Genomic DNA, 19,677 nt, shown 5'->3' on the forward strand with positions numbered 1-19,677 from the left:
CAATTTCGATTAAATAAAAGTAATTTGTCACAATTTCGTTTGCATACCTTTTGACAAATCTATCGACGTTATTTTTGCTGACATTAATATATCATCCGCTTGCTTTTCGGTACGTATATCCCAAAAACGTATCTTTTTATCGTAGTGACCTCTTATAATGGTCGAACCAAGACTATCGGTGGTTACTAAGTCATTACAGCTGGAACCAGCAAATTTGGTTTCTATGCAAGCAATACTGCGCAGATCCCAAATTTTTAGCGTACGATCGTGACTGCCTGTTACCACTTTGATGGTCTCTTGTAGATATTTGGCTGCCATCACTTTGCCGCTGTGACCTGTGAGTGTGTGCTGAAAATAAATGCGACAAGCAAAGTAATGAAATTAGTCACATGTTAGATATATTGAGTGGTTTAGTGCTTGAAACATAGAAACATTAGGGAACGAGAAAAATTGAGATAGGGAAAATATACAGTGCTCTCAATAGCGAAGTTCATAGGACATTTAATCGAATCACTCCCTGTTAAGATTTCATTAGAACCCTCACTAGGGTAGGCACCTTGTTGTTGGTGTGAGGGCTTAGCCGAACTCCATAGCGCCCGACTATGAGGCGGAGCTGTTTAGGACTGACATCTACGCCGTTTCGCCTCATAGGAGGGCGGCGGGATGTCGGTGACCAAGAACTGCCAACCCCCTAATCCAGGGTGTTATGCAGACCGTGCCTATTGGACGATTTGCAGCCAGGGGATAAATTCGGCTGTATTCGAACGGAGCCTTCCCGATACCGGGCCATCTTGGGAAGTATTTATGGCTTTACCGCAGTAAGGGGCGCTGCTGTGGCGGACGGTTCTTTCCCCGTATATAATACTGGACCGCTGAGCCCGCCTTGTCGGGCAGGTGGTCGTACGACCAAGATGAACAACTCATTACCTGAATGTAATAAGGAGGATTTAAAGAGGAGGACTGAGTCGCAATCCACTGTGCCTATTGGACGATTTGCAGCCAGGGGATAAATTCGGCTGTATTCGAACGGAGCCTTCCCGATACCGGGCCATCTTGGGAAGTATTTATGGCCTTACCGCAGTAAGGGGCGCTGCTGTGGCGGACGGTTCTTTCCCCGTATATAATACTGGACCGCTGAGCCCGCTTTGTCGGGCAGGTGGTCGTACGACCAAGATGAACAACTCATTACCTGAATGTAATAAGGAGGATTTAAAGAGGAGGACTGAGTCGCAATCCAAGAACGACAAATACGAATTAAGCGATGCGTCGGACTCGGGGAGCGAGAATAGTCCTGATTCAATGAACTCCGTGTTGGAGAAGCACACAAATGAAAACGGAGTAGAAGAGTGGAGAAGGGTATGGAGCAGAGGAAGTAAAAGAGCTCTCTCGCAGTACCGTGCAGCACTAAGAATTGAACAACGCTTGGGAGCAGTGGTCGACCCAACAGAAGTGGAGATCGAGCGCTTGGAATGGGCCCATGAAGCGGTAGAAGTAGGTCGAAGGCAGGTCAAAAGGTTTGCTGCGAGAAACCATCGGTTCTGCAACCGGTACGAGGAGGAAGAAGCGTCGAATGGCAGAATGAAGAGGCAACGTTCGGCAGAAGGCGACAAGCCTGCTTTCAAGAGGCAGAAAGGACCCAGTCCTAGAGTCCCAATTAGATTGGGCGAGATTAAGCGAAGGCGAGAGGTGCACATGATCGACCAAGCAGAAAAGGCGTGGGTTCAAGCGCGGGGCTGTAAAGTGTCGAAGATTATGTGTAGGTCTTACAACCTTAGACTAACACAGTTGCTTCTATCATTAAAAAGAGAGGACTGTAGACTCATGACGGGTATTCTGACTGGACACTGCCTTCTGGCGTCACATGTCTTTAAATTAGGCTTGGTCAGTGATAGCAGGTGTAGGAAGTGCGGGTTGGAGGAGGAAACGATCGAGCACGTTCTGTGCTCGTGCCCTGCACTTGCCAGGCTAAGACTCCAGCTATTAGGAGTGATACAGCTGTCAGATCTAGAAGCAGCAAGTGGCTTAAGTCCTAGGAAGCTTCTAGTATTTGCCAAGAGGACGGAGTTATTTTATAACATAGGTCCTGGTTTTTGATAGGGTTTTTCAGTTTGGTCGTTAAAACAAACTTCTGGTAACACTACGGACTCAATCAGTCCTCATGGACCGGCCAGTTCAACCTACCTACCTACTCCCTCTTATATGAGCAAAAATTCCTCAACGAGTACCAAACACTTAGGTGAGGAAAGGAAGATAAAAAATAAAAAAATAAAATTGACTGTAATGCAATTCAACTTTATTACGGTATCCATTACAATTACGGTGCGCACTTATTGGTGGTGATTCGGCAATGAACAACCTTTGTACAGAATTCATTGCGTTTTATTACTAATTTTGTAATAAAAAAATCTGATTTAATTTTACGAATAATTGCTCTTATTTTAAGACAATAAACAATTTTTAACGAGATTCATTAGCTTTGGTAGAAGTTGCAGGGACACAAAAGTTTATAGGAAGCTGTGTAGTTGTAAAACTGTCAGAGTGTTTTTTATTTGAATGTTATACAACAATAAAACAACAGGTTGTGCATGCGTTTCATATGTTAGAATGCTAAAGAATGAGTTTGCATCAAACGAAAACAAAACCGAGACATGTTTGTTTATTATATAATATAAAATTTTTATTGTAATTCTATGAGATTTACTTCGCCTCAAACTATTGTTGCATCTAACGGAAGTTAGCATATGTATTTCATTGGAAGTATTTAACTCAACTAGAGAAGTTTTCCAACAGAAAATATATTTAGAGGAAAGAAAAACAGAAAATGATCAAGAACTTTTTAAATATTTGTTATGCTTAATGAAATTTGAGATATCATTAGATTAGTTCACCGCATTCATGGTTTGTGTTGAATTCGCCGGCTCCACTATTTCTGATCAAATCTGGCAGCAGCGACACCATTTCATAGATTTTTTCGTCCTCTGTTATCATCTCGATAGCAAACACTGATTATGTTTACCCTCTGGACTAAACAAGTGTAGGTACATTAATAATTTATTGTGGTATTATGCACAATCACGGACAGGTCCATAGAGGCATTTTGGGGAAGGGGAAACTACGTGTGGGCGAAACAAAGTTTTGTTTTAAGTACAATAAATTAAAATTTCCAGAAATTTATTAATGGATTAAGGCCTCGAAGCATTTTGAGTGCAGGATGTTCGGCCATAGCAGTATAGCGCCATCTTATATCGAAAAAACGGAATATATGGTCCTGTGTCTGAGCTGCGAAAGAGTTCTGGTGGCCACAATTGAGTCAAAGGTTTGGCGCCAAAGCAAACCAAATTATACACATGTATACGATGGTTCCAAATTAAGCGAAGGGGTCGGGTCTGCTGTTTACTGTCGATCCAGAAATAAGTTGTTCCCGAGAAGGTCGGGCCAGTAACGCAATGGTGCTTGTTACCAGAACGCACCCTATCTGCATTCTGCAAAGAACCGTCAACATCGAGGCCTTCAGGGAGTGTCCTTATCGCTACAACAACAACAACAAAAACAACAACATCAAGAAATAAGTAGATCCTACAGGCTGCCAGATTACTGCAGTGTTTTTCAGGCGGAAATTATAGCCGTGAAAAAAACAGCAGAAATCCTGGAGAAAGCGTGCTTAAGCTGCAGTCGCATCAATGTATATATTGATAGTCAGGCGGCGGTTGAGGCAATAATCTCACACATTATTTCATCAAAAAGTGACCTGGAATGCAAAGAAGCATTGGAAAAACTTCGCTCAAGCTGCGCCCTACATTTGTACTGGGTTCCCGGTCATTAAGGGATAGAATGTAACGAGAAGGCCGATGAGTTGGTAAAGGAGAGCACAGCACTCGCTGATTCGCCGGTAGAGCTCTCAATGCGTTTGCGGAGTTGCTTGTGATCCATTCAGCAAGAAAGGTGTGGACAAAAGCGGCGGGGTTGCGAAATGTCTAAGATCATGTGCAAATCCTACGATATTAGACTTAAAAAGTGGCTCATACCTCTGAAGAGTTGTCTTAAGACTCACAATGGGCATACATTTTATGGCCGAAAGTTGGCATGTTAGTTGGAAAGAGTTCACTCCAATATGTCACACGGCCACCTAATACCGAATACCATCCGAAGTAAACAACAAAAATTGTAAAGCATGGAGGTTCCAGTATTTTGGTCTGGGCATGCTTTCCTTGGCTTGGCGTAGGACCCATTCATTGGGTTAGGGAAGTTATGAATGACGCTTCGTATGTTTATATACTCAAGGAAATCATGTTGCCATATTCCAGAGAACAAGTGTTTCTTGTTTGAACGTTCCAGCAAGACAGCTATCCCAAATATACGAGCAAAGTAGCAAAAAGATGGTTCGATGAAACCCAATTCAACGTCATGAAATGGCCGCCACTGGGTTGATGTCAAGGAGGCAGTGAACATCGAATACGCAACTATGCTAAGTTGTAAAAAGCGCGTGGGAGTCGACTTCGATAGAAAGTTGCCAAAATTTATTGACTCGCCCCGTCTCTGTGCTGCAATTCTAAAGAACTAGGGTCATGTAATTAAATACAAATTTAAATATTAGCCAACACCCAATGTAAAAAAATAAAACTACCTTTTTATGAAAGTTTATCAAAATTTTACTTACTGCTTGTTATACTACTAAGTTTTTGAGAGGAAAAAAATTCGATGTAGTTTTTTAATTTGATTTTTTAGAAGGTTGGGCTATAAGAGAGAATTTTTTTTTATAGAAGCGATTATTTTTTAGGTCTATCTACTACTAAGATATCGACCGCTGCTGTATATCGATGAACCGAATTTTTTTCATGCAAATCGAAAGAATTGTGCGCACGATTATCGAAATTTTGCAAGGGATTGGAAGATGCGCACAAATACCATTCAGGTATGTAGTTCGAAAACTGACTGTGCAATGTTAGCTGTACTAAAAATATAAACGCAAATACAAAAAATTAAAACTAGACCAATTTGTACAGAAAGCAATAAGTTGGTACAAAAAAATATATGCGGCTAGACGAATATTTACAATTACACTTTAGTTTATATAGCTCATAGTATTTAAAATGACAAGAGAAAGATCTTTACACTTCTGTACATCTACAAGAAATTGAATGGATTTCATTTATGTGCAGTGTGAAACTGTAGTGCACTCATAACGCTTCGCCATGTGTGGGTTGCCACACTATGAACGACTGTTGTGTGAAGTTTTAGAGCTCTTACAAACGTCAGCAGAATTTATTTCAATAAATTAAGTGCTTAGCAATGGTCTTACGAAAGCACTTCAACTTGTGTACAGCGAGCATACACTATATCGTCGGTCGCATGTAAAACTAACACTTTACAGCCCCACGCGTGGAAAACTAACACAGTTCATAAGGGAAAGCTTAAGTTCAGATTTGCAGGGTCGTGCGAATATGTTTGGCAAAGTTATGCAAAATAAGATGTTATCTATTTTATTCAATATTGTGGCGAATATTAGCATTTATAACATAACTATAAAAATAAATTAATGTAAGGCGCGATAACCTCCGGAGAGATCTAAGGCCGAGCTTCTCTTCCAATTTGCGTCGTGCTCCTATTTCTGTTTTACTACGAATTGGCGGGATGGGACCTACTTGCATATGAGCTTTCACTGAGAGCTTTTCATGGCAGAAATACACTCTGGGTGCTTGCCAAACACTGACGAGGGGCGACGGGTTCTAATTGAACAACTTGTTTCTAAAGTTTTTGATGGTGCTTTACCTGGGGCGTGAACCCAGGATCTTCGGTGTGGTAGGCGGAGCACGCTGCCATCATACCACGGCGGCCACCATAACATAACTATGCTGTTAGTAAATAAACACAACGACAGTAAACCATTTACACACATGCATAGAAGGCAACGAAGAATATTTCGCACACATAACCAGCAGCTTGAAGCGAAGAGATTATTTCACTTACACATATGTAGTCAGCAGATAAGAGCGAAGAAGAAAGTGAAACAATCACACATCACGCTATCATCAGCTAAAAAAAACATAAACTTCACCCAGTAAGAATTTTTTGAAAATTTTGATCAAAAGTATTCAAATGTCTTACCCCAAGATGTTTAAAAACGTTCAAATTTAAAAGTATATTCCATTCGAAAATGAATGTATCATTGGGAGAAAAATGTACCCTAAATGTGATTATTCTTAAATAATGATTTATGGTTAATATTTCGAAATGCTTTTTATTCATAATTGATATCATTGTAAAATTGAACTTTAATTGTTTTAGAGCAATATTTGATTGCTTTTCACAGTAATTTTCTGATCATATTCGTGAACATATTTCAATTGTTTTGGTTGAGATTTTTGAATACGATTATCATGCATTTATTCTTTATATTTCATTCAAAATAAGATACTACATGATAATCTTGTTCCACCGCGGGAAGAAGCATGCGGATGTGAGCTATTTGAACCAAAGGTAATTCGCAAACAAACGTGGACAATATACACCTGCGAATACAACATCCAACATCAGCTGTGATTATCAACATCTTAAAATACGATATGGTACGTGATGTTGAAGCCATATCCAGGTACATATGTCAAGAGAGTTTCACTTACCTGGGGTTCAAATAGTTCACAACTTCTGTATTGTCTAATGGTTGGATTTGTATTTTCTGGGAAGCCGAAAGTGGAGAAATGGTTGGGGACATCTTCGGTTACGAGTATTATTTACATTATTTATCTGTCTTGAAGAATAAAATATTAATATATTTTTTCTGAACTTGATGATTGAAAAAATGTGTGTATGTGAAAAAAATAAGATCTTGAATGAAAAGTAAAATTTTAACAAGTATAAAATTCATTATTCAGTCAACAAAGATAGTCAGAAAATATTCAGAAAGCTGAATGAAAAATGATTAAAAATTTCTGATCACCTAAAGTAAACACATTTGATTCAAATATGATTCCAAAATGTGATTGAAAAAGTATATTCAGTTTTTGATCATCAAAAGTATTTATATTTGATTATTTCTTTTGTCCAATTGTATGATAAGTCATTATTTAGTCACAAAAAGTAATCAAATTGTATTTAATCACCTAAATGCTGAGTGGGCAGATATACATTTATATTAGAGTGGGTCCATTTATTAACCGATATCGCGCCATCGATTTTTCGATAGGATTAGGGATCAGGAAAAAAAGTTCCACTACGCATACCCCAAAAATAATTTTCGAGCTTGCGAAATTTCATTTTTTTGACTTTTTTTCGACTTTGACTTTGAGTTTTTTTCATGACGTTCTAAAAAAATTTTCATTTCATTTTAAAAATATTTTTATTTGCCTTCAAATATTATAATTTATAAAATTTTGATGAGCTCGAGGCAGTTTAAAAAATTGAAACACAGTTTAAGACAACTCGACTTAGTTTTAAGACAACAACACTGTTCTAGTTAGAATTGCAGCTCAACACAACAAATGCAGTGGGATGACCAATATATATGTACATATGTACATTTGTATGTTAATGCAAACGATTATGTCTTTTTGTTCGTCATTCTATGTATTGTTGTTTTTGCAGATTTTTGTTTATACTTACTGTGTTTACAAAAACAGGTGTTTTAAATTGTTTATATTTTCATATTTATTTGACTTCCACCCTTTCTTTTTTCGTACATCTTGTTAGTCGGTAAAACATATTCAATTGTGTAAGTGGTATTATGTTTAGGGTGAACAATTGTTTACAAGTTAACTAATTGTTGTTTTTGTCCACAGTTCCTGAAGATGATCTCAGAATGAGATCGAAATATCGACCACATAAAATTAGAAATACAAACATTTAAACTGTGTTTCAATTTTTTAAACTGCCTCGAGCTCATCAAAATTTAATAAATTATAATTTTCATTTCATTCTAATATTTTTATATATGTATTTTTTTTTTCAAAGAAACTGTTATCGACAACGCTTTTAGCGGTCATTTTTGGATCGGACTGGGTATACATATGAACATTTTTTTAGTATGTCATGAAAAAAAACCTAAAAAATCAAAGTCGAAAATAAGTCAAAAAAATTAAATTTCGCAGGCTCGAAATTTATTTTTTTGGGTATGCGTAGTGGAACTTTTTTTTCTGAGCCCAAATCCTATCGAAAAATTGATGGCGCGATAACGGTTAACTTTCGTCCATACAAATCGACCCACCCTAATGTATATAGCTAAATATCTAAGTATGAGATACAACTGTTCCCGAAGGCAGGTTCGTGAAAAGTCTAGACCTTAGGAGAAATAGGTGAACGAGGCTAACTAAGAGTAAAAAAGCAGCGCGCTGCAAGCGATAATGAATCAGTTGATTGATTTAAACACGCTATTAGTGAAGTACGAGATAACTGTAATAGTGAAGTACTACTGTCACAGTATAGTTGTAAATAAAGACCATTTTGCCATACTGAATATCGGAGTTATTTATTCGATATTTCAGCGATTTCAACGTTAGCAGAAGGTGCAAAATAATCAGGAATTCCCCAAAATTCGTAAAAATATATAAGAAACCGTGGATGGTACATGAAAGTTTTAACATAAATTTTTTTATTCTTGATCATTTTTTGATACAATAAACTCATCATAAAATATTACGATGCAAAAGGAAAATTTTCATTATCGGGCACACTTTTTCGCGATTTTTTTGTCTCAACTTCATTTTTAATCAAATTAACTCAATTCAATTAACAGTATTATGACGAAGTTAGAATAGCAATAACCAGATTGAAAAACAACAAGGCCGTGGGCGCTGATGGATTGCCTGCGGAGCTATTCAAGTACGGCGGCGAGGAGTTGGTAAGGCGCATGCAGGAGCTTCTTAGAAAAATATGGGCGGACGAGTGCATGCCCGACGGTTGGAATCTAAGTGGTCTTAGCCCAGTACACAAGACAGCACGAAAAGGAGCTGCCTATATGCCGCTGTGTCTGAATTTGGCTTCCCCGCAAAACTTATACGGCTGTGCAAAATCACGTTGAGCAACACCATCAGCTCAGTCAGAATTGGGAAGGACCTCTCCGAGCCGTTCGAAACTAAACGAGGTTTCAGACAGGGTGACCCCCTATCATGCGATTTCTTTAATTTATTGCTGGAGAAAATTATACTAGATGCAGAACTCAACCGCACTGGAACAACATACTATAAAAGCGTGCAATTACTGGCATATGCTGATGACATTGATATCATCGGCCTAAACATCCGCGCTGATAGTTCTGCTTACTCCAAACTGGAAAAAGAAGCGATAAAGATGGGTTTGATGGTGAATAAGGACAAAACGAAGTACCTGCGGTCATCGAGCGAAGAGTCAGCTATAACGCGCCTTGGCAACCACGTTACTGTTGGCAGCCATAATTTCGAAATAGTAAACGGATTATTTGGGAACCAGCATCAACACTAGCAACAACATCAGCACTGAAATCAAGCGAAGAACCAATCTTGCCAACAAATGCTACTTTGGACTAGGTGGGCAATTGAAAAGTAAAGTCCTCTCTCGGCGAACGAAAATCATACTCTACAAGTCACTTATCGCACCCATCCTGCTATATGCGGCAGAAGCATGGACCATGACAACAGCAGATGAAGCGGCTTTGGGAGTGTTCGAGAGAAAAGTTCTTCGAAAGATTTATGGACCTCTACGCATTGGAGATGGCGAGTACCGAAGAAGATTTAATGATGAGCTGTACGAGCTATATGCAGACATCAACATAGTCCAGCGAATTAAAACGCAGCGGCTGCGCTGGCTAAGCCATGTTATGCGAATTAAAGATGGTGCTCCGGCCAAGAAAGTGTTTCTATCGGAACCCGCCTATGGAAGTAGAGGTAGAGGGCGGCCCCCACTCTCTTGGAAGGACCAGGTGGAAAACGATTTAAACTCCCTTGGTGTGACCAATTGACGCCGGTTGGCGGAGCGAAGGAGCGACTGGTGTGCCTTGTTGGACGGCCATAACCGTTTAGACGGTTAAGCGCCAATTAAGTAAGTAAGTAAGTTTATTACATCAAATTTAAGATAATTCAGAGTACTTAAAAACTCTGGGTTGACTTAAATGTAAAATAAAGTGAGATCGATAAATTCGTGAAAAAGTGATTTTAAATTGTCTATTTGCACAGTAATGTTTTTCGATTAGTTAATTGAAATAAAAAATTAACTTCAAAAAATAAATTTTAGTAGGTATATATTATGTAAACACGTTTTACCCAATAAAAGAAAGCTTCCGTGCTGAATTGACAGTTCAGACAACCCGGTGAAGTTTTACGAATTAACGGATATCTTATAAATAGTTTCTAATCAATCGATATTAAAAATGAAAAGAAAGGAAAATAGATTTGAGCTTAACACTGAGTTTACCCTTTTGTTTTCGCCGTAGCTTACGTTTTAAGAATTACGCCATAAAATTGTTATAGCATAAATTGAACCTTTCTGCTTCGTTTTGTTATTTAGCTCGTACCTATTTATACAGTTGAAAGATGCTCAATACATGCTGACTTCATTTTTAAAGAACACAAACACTAAACCAATTTGTCAACCAAACAAAGGGCAGTTGATTTACTACTCACACAATTACACATCTTTCCGCTACAGCACTGTATTTGCATTCGTTCGTAGCAGTGCTGTGCGTAGTGTAAAAACATTTGTAGCTTAGTTCTTAAATAGTTCATATCTAGGTGGGGTAGTTTTATTTTAGGTAGCTATGCAATCCGCTCATTGGTGTCCGATACCACCTCTTTAAAAAGTTTCGGATTTTGATTAATACATTGATATAATCAAGACTTTCAAATAATATTTATATCTATGGATAGAGAAAAGAAAAATTCAACTGGCGAAACTGGATAAAAATTGCCACTGCTACTTTCGAGTTCGCAGCTGTAGGTGGTTTTGAACTTTTCGGTCCCACTGTATGTAGCGACCACCGCTTTCAAGAAGTAAAGCTTATACTAATTTTATGTTAAAAAAAAATAAAAAATGCTATTTGTTAGTATAAGGAATAGATAAATGCCTAAGGAGAATTTTTTAAAATTTTTTCTTCGAGAGAATCATTTATTTTACATAAACAAAGTTAAGATTTCTATATTTAGTGTCACTTTTTCAAGAAAAATATCTTATGGTATTTATCTTTTGGCGTCTACGAGAGAGATAAAAACGGCGCCCAACGTGGGACTCGCTACTGTGGCTTTGATCAGGACGTAATAACCTATAAACGTTGTTTAATTAAAATTTAGTAGATAAGAAAAGCTTCGTTAGAAGACAATATGATTGACGAAATATGTTGGGATATCGACTGTACGAAACGGGACTTTTTAGAAATAGAAATTGAAGTAACGGTCACTGATAAACGAAAGTCATGCACGTAATTCATTAGTTATAATAAATAATTCATTAGGGATTTCTTGTGGAGAACATTTTATTTTGGTGGTTTTAATACATCGGCGGTTGCAGCGCTGGGTGCAGGGGCATATGATGTATGCAAATATCCCACGGAAAATTCATGTCATGTCAGGTTGATTTTCAGACCAAGGAAAAAGGCAAGATATGAATTAGGATACAACACGAGTTCACTTTTCTTACAATTGCTGAAAAAGGAACCCTGTACAAGACCCAAAACTAATTAAGATAAGCAGCTAAAAAAATCTTCATTTTTAATAAATCTTAAAGACAGCGAGCCGATAAAATGCTAGTTGTCATTATCTTCGAATGAAGGGGCGATATTTTACTACTGAGATATAATTCAAGATAGACAACGAACTATAAGTCAAGTGGACGAGCTGATTATTTCCATATCAACGACATGGAAGAGGTGAAGGGGCACGGAGATACCTAATGCAAAGAGGATATGTACATCTAGATAGAGATAAAACCTAAACACCTTTCTCAAGGCAGGTACACTCCTATCAGCTGTGTGATTCTGAATTCATACGGGGTATGGAGGAAAAAATCTGCGCAAGAGCTTAAATGCCTTGAAAGAACCCATATGTAGCAAGAAGCTGAAAGATGAAGTACAATAGACTTAACTTAAGGTCGCCGTGCGACAAGATATAATAAAAGTAATAACGGCAAATCTACTAGCAATCAGAGACCAAATAAAACGTCAAATATTTTACTGCACTTACTCCTTTAATCTGGTACTTAAAAGAAACTCTGCTTATTAATAAGTACCCCCAATCATCGTACAAACAATGACATTAAATGGAATCAATGAATTCGTTTTGCCCTTTTTGAAATAAATAGGTAAGTAAGCTTTTGGCAGGCGGATATGGCAGCATTAAATTCCAAACTGGACACATTACAAGTACAGTTAAATGAAGTTACACGAGAAAATCGGGTCACATGAAGTGCTATTAAAACTATTTATTGTTTTTGTTGTTGCTGTTTAACATTACATTGTACATCGCGCATTTGCGTACCGAGTTAAATATCACCGCCAATAATGGTATCGGACCAATAAATTGTATTGTATTTATGTATATCCTAGCATTAAATACTTTAAAGTGTATGTTTTTTTTTTATTTATTTTCACTTTTCTTTACTTCATCGCTATATGCGCATGCGCTTGTGTGTTTTAGTTACCTAGGATCAATTTTCTCTGTTTAATTTATGTGCACTGCAAATTTTATTGTACAGCCTTTAGGGTAACAACAGCAATAAACGTTTAAGTGCAAATATTAACAGATCAGAATACGTATTTGTTGTTGTTGTAATTCCTCTCTGTTGTTGTGGGTGTGTAAGCTGTGTGTCTGTGTGTGCATTGGCTTGTGTTGCTTTTGTAAGGAAGAAATAAATTTTTGTATTTCTAACAATGCGCAAAAAAGATAAAATTGGCTGCTAATAGCAACGACATCGCACAAAGCAACGAAAACAACAACAGAAACAACAGTTAACTGGCAAATGGTAGCTACATAGCAGGAAGTGACAGCTAGTCAAGTCGAATGTTAGTTGAGTTGTGGGTAGGTCGTCGTCGGAATTCTAGCTGTGAATGGCATACCCACCCAGACTGCAGCAGCAACAGCGGCTGCTCAAAGCCTGAGGCAGGACAGTTATGGCAGCACAATGAAAATATTCAAAAAAAAAAAAAAAAAACAGAAGGCTTTACTTTTGTTACGATCGTTGTCGGTGTAGATAGCTTAAGTATGCTTTTGATTGCCATCGCTGCCTGCTCCTGTTTAATTCACGTGTTCAAACTTAAATAATTTGGTGAAATTTATGAATACCCATTTAAATGTCATAACTTGGTGTAGCCGCAATTTACTTGAGTCACACAATTGACAGTAAAACCAGTTGGTGGAATGTTTAACATAATAGGCTTTGAAAGAAGATCTCTGACCTGTGGCTCTTTAATGTGGTTAAAGCTTGTCAAAATAACCAATATCTCATCAGTTTATAGAAGGTTAGAGTACTGTGGATTTTGGTTCTACTTCCAAAGAGTTTAAACCTACCTTTAATTGACTTTCGCAAACACACTTTTTATATCGTCTCAAGCTGATTTTCGACATAAAGTGTCTGTACGCTGAAAGGTTCAGCAAGTGCTGAAAGGGTTATTTTTAATGCAAAACCTGAAGAGGTTTCAGAACGGTTTTAGTCTCATCCCCTAACCGCTGTAACGCTTTTCTAGTACCAAAACAGCCGAATTTCTACTTTTACTCTAATGATTGATCGGCGAGAAAATTAAAGACACAAGCACAATGAAAGTGAATCCCGCTGAGGAACACATTGGAGGTTTACGCCGGTCATTTAATCGGCAGCGGCGGCGTAGGCTCTATTATATACCGGCCGCGGCGGCGTGTCCGGCACGCAGAGAAAGTTATCGGCGTAAACCTTTGAATTATATGGCTGAACTTCAGAGTATCACATTGTCCACAACTAATAAATATGGAAACATACTGCTGACGTCAATGGTATGTTTGACGATATGGAACAACATCATTAACTTGCGGAGGAGTAAAAAAAAATTTAAAAAAATTATATTTGGGAAGGTTTTGTTTATATGTATTTAAGGAAATGGACGTTTCGGCCATTTCGGAAAGATGCGCGGTTTCTGCCTCAAAATCTCGCGGATCGTTAAAAAAATTTCGGGGGTAGAGAAGGAGAAATACTTAAAATGGTCAAACTTTTGTAGCGTAGTTTCACTGAAGGAGATGTTCTGGGCTAACTCTAATACCCGTCGTCGGTACGATGTCTTTAAATCACATGTAGCTACATGCTGGTCACGCACAAAGGCGATTTAAGGTTGCTATTAATTATCCACTAATAGTCATGACTCTCGTGGCTCAGTTTTAAAGATTAGCATGAATGCTGGCTTATTGTTGATCGCGCCAAAGGGCGCCTTCAGTTTTTTCAGCTGTTTCTAAGAGCTACAATTCCCGACGTGCGAACAGTAGCAATCCCGACCACCAGTCCTGGCCCTTATACCATATGCCACCACAGAAGCTATAGGACTGCGACTTCGAACTCATACCTTCGTCGACGTCACTTTCCTAAAAGCTCTAGGAGTAACTCCGAAGACTTTCTGACGGATGTTTTTGTCAGGCTATGCTTCCGAGCTACACCAAAAAACACCTTGAAACATTAGGTAGTAACTATTCTGCCAAGGATGCCGCTCTCGACGTCATAAGCAGTTTAAGTGGATATCATTGCGTAACTCATGGGTGAAAATCGTATAATCCTTGGCGCATATACATAATTTAAACTTACAAGGACCATGGATAAGTTTTAAAATGTATACCAAAATTTGCAGACGTTTGTTTACGATAAATTTACTTCAATAGCCTTCGCTTCAGGCCTTATGATATAAGAGCTCATTATGGATGACCGCCTTAAGTTTTCAGACAAGTTCGACTATCCTCTACGTTAGAGTATCAAAACACCCGGTCATTTGTTCGACTGTCTTGAGAAAGCTTTTGCTTCACCACTTTGAGTGTTCTTGCGAAGGACATAGCCTAACCTGGTTAAAAAATGTGTCTATAAAATTTGGCATCTTTTTCGGGTAACTTGCTTTTTTAACAACTTGAGAACAATTTGAAAATATGTTCGACAGTTTGGGACATTTTGTTTAAATTCATTGTTCTTTATTAATTTTTTAAAAAAATTATGCGAAGTGAGCATTTAAATTTATTATATAACTTTTTTCTAAGTGTTTTGTTTTAATAACTTGGTGAATTCGGTGATGCGAAATCCGGCATTGAAAGCGCTTGCTTTCTCAAATAACTTTTGAACGGTTAGAAAGTGTTAAATTTAGCAATTGGATTTTTATAACTGGCAGCGTTGTGCATCCCTTTCGAGCATATCGGACCAATTTTCGAGATGAACAATAGAGTAGAAAATATAGTAACACGCCGAAAGCCGCCGCCGCAACGATTTTTTTTACATTCGGCGGCGGCATGCGAAAAACAACGCGAATTGGCGTCGTATATCTCTAGTATACATGAGGTCGACTTTTACCTAACTCAGTTTCTTACCGCACAAGGTTGAAAACCCTAACTGTTTTTAATGTGGAAAACTAGACGATTTATGCCACACCTTCTTAAAATGCGAGTACTTCGTCGAACAGCGATGGAGTGTAGAAGAAATACTTGGCGACCTATCCCCGGGCATTGTCATCAATAACATGACCTGCCGAAGTGACAGATGGAATACCTTTCAGTACACAAAAACTACGTGAGGCTGATACTCCTCACCAAAATAATGGATGGATGCCTAACCCATCATTAACGTGAGAGTAGCAATGGAGAACATGTAGTGCACACCCGTACCCGAAATAATGCTTAACCCTGTTCGAGGTACGGGGAATTGCACGGGCCGTGGACTGTTAGGTTTAGTGGGTAGCCATTCATGGAAGAAGGGAGTCTTTCACTCGAAGAGTCTGCAGTGAGGCTCAAATATCTCGGTCAGTGCTCAAAGCATTTCCTCCTTCTGATTTTCTAGACGTACACTTGTGAACATATCACACATCGGATTTCACGAGTACTTCGTACTAAAGCCTTTTTTTATCGAATCTTTTGTCAGCCTACGAGCATTCAACGCTTACTTAATGCCAATCAATTATAATGTTAACCCTAGTTGGAGTTTGAATGCGTCAAAAGGTCGACAATTTACACTTCATAAAAATGTTTATGAGCATTTAGTAATTTTTAATATATGTACAACATTAGACTAACGGTACACACTCATTTTTAGGTAACTCGAATTTATTTTAATTTGTTTACAAAGAACTGCCAAATTTTTGCTTCGAAGTGATTGTCTTCAGTAAATCAAAAGAATTATTGTAAATTATGTATAGAAAAAAGTCACAATCATTTGGCTTTATTAAATGGTCATTACCACTAAAAGGTCATAGCACTAAGACGACAATATAAGCCACACTTTTTCGCGGCATGTAGCGGTTAAATGAAAAAAACTTTCCACCTTCAAAAGACAATAGATTTGAAAAGAGCAGAACTCAGCTCAAGGAAACATCGGCACAGGGTGTGTATAAAATATGTGAAGCTGAAATGTCAAAAATAAATGACAACTAAATAAAAGTACATGCAATTAACGGCATTTGCGAACATGTGCGCAAAATAATTCAGAGAAACTGTAATTAGTTGTTTTTGGTTGGCTGAGGAATAAAATTTGATTTAGCTTTACGCATGATGGCCTGGACAAAAAGTAGTCATGAAAAAATGTGTATGCCAACTTTGAATATGACGGGTTTTCGGAAAGGAGACATCGCACTAATAAATTTTTCTGAACACACTAATGCTTGCTGGACTTTTTAGTTTATTTTCAATTTGCATTTATAGGTTAATTTGGTCTCATGATGTCCGTCGATCATGTGTGCCTAAGCTTTAAAAGCTTAAGCTTCGGTGCCTAAGATGATATTGGCCCCTATAAAATAACGTCGCTGCGCTCACAAAAACAGTTATGTGTGTTTTCAGTAACTTTTCAGGAGATCAAAAAAACTTATTTCTGGTGTCCATTTGCAACATTTTCCAAATGTTGTATTTTTTAAATATTTTACGGAAAGTATGTTATTGATGTGTGAAGGAAAAAATCATGTTTTTTAACCCATTACGACGTGATAAATATTGGCGCCGTTTTATTGCACATAGCTACTTTCAAACACAATTCAAATTTGCTTCTAGCGGTAGGAAAATGTATGATACTTTTGCCGTATTTCCTCATAATGCTTACGAAGATGACCCCTTAAGCCACTGGGAGGTGTAGCTTCATCAATCAGATGTCTGTTGGGGTGCCCAGGTTTCTGGGTATTCAAGAGAAGGAGCTTCATCGAACGTCACACACAAGATTTTAGGGTGTAAGGCAGTCGGTAGCGAGATGTTGATGTCGGGATCAAATAGGTTATATTGCACTGAGTGGTGGGTGATAAACGCGACACCGCCTCCATTTCCGCTCTTGCGATCTTTTCTGTGGACTATATGTCCGGAACAGGTTTGCAGAGCAGATCTTGCTGTGTGTTTGGTCTCTTGGATCACTCTAAAGCGGATGTTATGCCGTTTCATTAAATCAACTATCTCTGTGATCTTCCCAGTTAACCCATTACAGTTTAACTGCAGAATTCTGAGTGTAACGGGTAAGTGATATGTGACTACGACTGAGTTGAGGGAGGCCAAGACGCAATTTATGTTGGGCCCTGGCACTGGACGTCCCTGGGTAAGCATATGGGTAACCGGTGTAGTTGGGTTTGCGGCCAGACGGAGATTGCGCTTATGAGAAGGAGCGGCCCTATGAGCTGGTGGCTCCGTAGGGCGCGAGCAGCAGCGGGCACTTGTTGTGGCTTGCTGAGCAGTGGGGCTTCTAGAAGGTAGTGGTGGCGCTAAGGCGCAGACTACTACGGGACACCCTTGGGCATGAACAGCAAGGAGCCACAAAAGATTTATAAAATATAACAGGATGTCGGGTTCTGGAGTCTAGCCCAAATCATCCTGTCCGATTCTACCATCCCTTGCACGCGACACACTGACAAGAGTAAGACCGTCCTAAAAAGATTATTTTCCGGCAAACGCAGCAAAACAATTTCTCTGCACCGGGGTCGGGTACAGGTCCCGGATTGAATTCGATACCCTCTCAGAGCAGGAGAATATGGCGCAGTCCCGCCATTGGATTTGAATGGTAAAACTGAAGTAGCGATGTGCTACCTCCAAATACTACAAAAAAAGCTGATACTTTTATGTGATACCTTTTTAGATGTCCAGGACAATATTTTCAATATACCAGAAGGAAAAAATAATAATTATTTTAGACCACCCTAATGCACATAAAATCCTTACATTTACGCCTTCCTCAATATGAAGAGTACCACCCAAAAACTATCAATTCGCAAATAATTTTATATTTGAACTCTTTTTATATAAAAGTCGCCAAATCATGATACGAACTAATTAAAGGCTGTGGTGTATGCAATACTTTTATCCTAGACATCTCTGAACTACCCTGCAGCGAATCCCACTAGGTCCGAACTAGCGTACAAATATAGCATTAAGAGATGGTACTAGCTCTAGTTCTGTCCCCTCGCAGTGCTTTCAACTTACACTTTTAGAATTGTAATGTCCCCCTTTTCAGAGGTTTCCAAAGGAGTTCATAACTGGTTTATTCATAGGTGGTTGTGAAAAAGTCGTAGCATTTGATTAATTACTTTAAATTTATAAACTTTAACGAACTTCAACCTATTAGGACCAGTTGGGAGACAGTTATTAAAGCCCTATTTCGAATCTGGTGCTTTGCGTAACTGTCTCTCATACTCGCGGCAGGGTACTTTCATGTCGTTCTATAGACAGTTTATCCATTTGCAGGTAAATTTTCTGCTCCTGTGCTCCTATTTCAGTGTAAAACTCATTAAGTAAGTCAGCAGTACTTATTTTCTTATAACGGCAGCTATCGTTATAGTTTTTATGGCTTTAAAAAGATAAAGCTAACGGTTCTTAAGACATTTTATATTATTGCGGAATTCAAAATAAAAGAACAAAGCACATTTTCAGAATCCTTTTCTGCTTTAATAATTTTGTTTTGACCTCCAAGCACAAACAACTGAAGACATTATAGATGAAGATGTTATGTCGCACTTGCGGTTTTGAGTTGTAAAACGCTTTACATTCTTGATAAGTGTACTAAGTGGACGGAAGTTGTTTTTCGTAAACAAATTTTTAATTGAAACTCAATTATCTTGAAATTTTAAAATGGAATTTAAACAACTTCACGTTAAGCATTTGACTATCGCTGGTTTTTTTAATATAGCCCACATAATGTAATGTGTCTATTTACATAATCACTATTGCTTTCATATCAAAAAGAAAAATATAGGAATTAAAATTCTGTAATATATGAAAAATCACAATAAAAGCATCGAAACGACTTTATGGCATAAAGGTAGCGTTTACTAACGGCATTTTATATGGCCAAAGAGGGATTAAGCCCACGTCCACGCTTCGAATGGCAAGTGAATAAACTAGAAAGCATCAAAATATATTTATATGTACATTAAACCGTATCAAAACTAAAAAAAATTTAATTCGCCGAATATCCACAATATGAAGTGTTTTTGTCGCAGATACTCTTAGGGCGGTACAAAGCTAGGGCTGGGAAAAAATCAAGTATGATGCTTTGAGATATATGCCTTAGAAGACGAATCGGGAAAGTTTAAGATAAAGATATAAG

At 38.1% G+C, this 19,677-nt stretch overlaps 1 protein-coding gene across 1 annotated transcript in view; it reads right to left on the reverse strand.

The window, feature by feature from the left end:
- The window catches only part of LOC137240462 (autophagy-related protein 16-1-like), an 88,167-nt gene that overhangs the window by 16,921 nt on the left and 51,569 nt on the right, over positions 1-19,677 (reverse strand). The window contains exon 2 of the mRNA XM_067766760.1: positions 48-348. Within this exon, the coding sequence (XP_067622861.1) occupies positions 48-348 (301 nt within the window). The remainder of the gene's footprint in view (positions 1-47; positions 349-19,677) is intronic.

The sequence above is a fragment of the Eurosta solidaginis genome, chromosome 1 (assembly GCF_040869045.1).
Source record: "Eurosta solidaginis isolate ZX-2024a chromosome 1, ASM4086904v1, whole genome shotgun sequence".
NCBI lineage: Eukaryota > Metazoa > Arthropoda > Insecta > Diptera > Tephritidae > Eurosta > Eurosta solidaginis.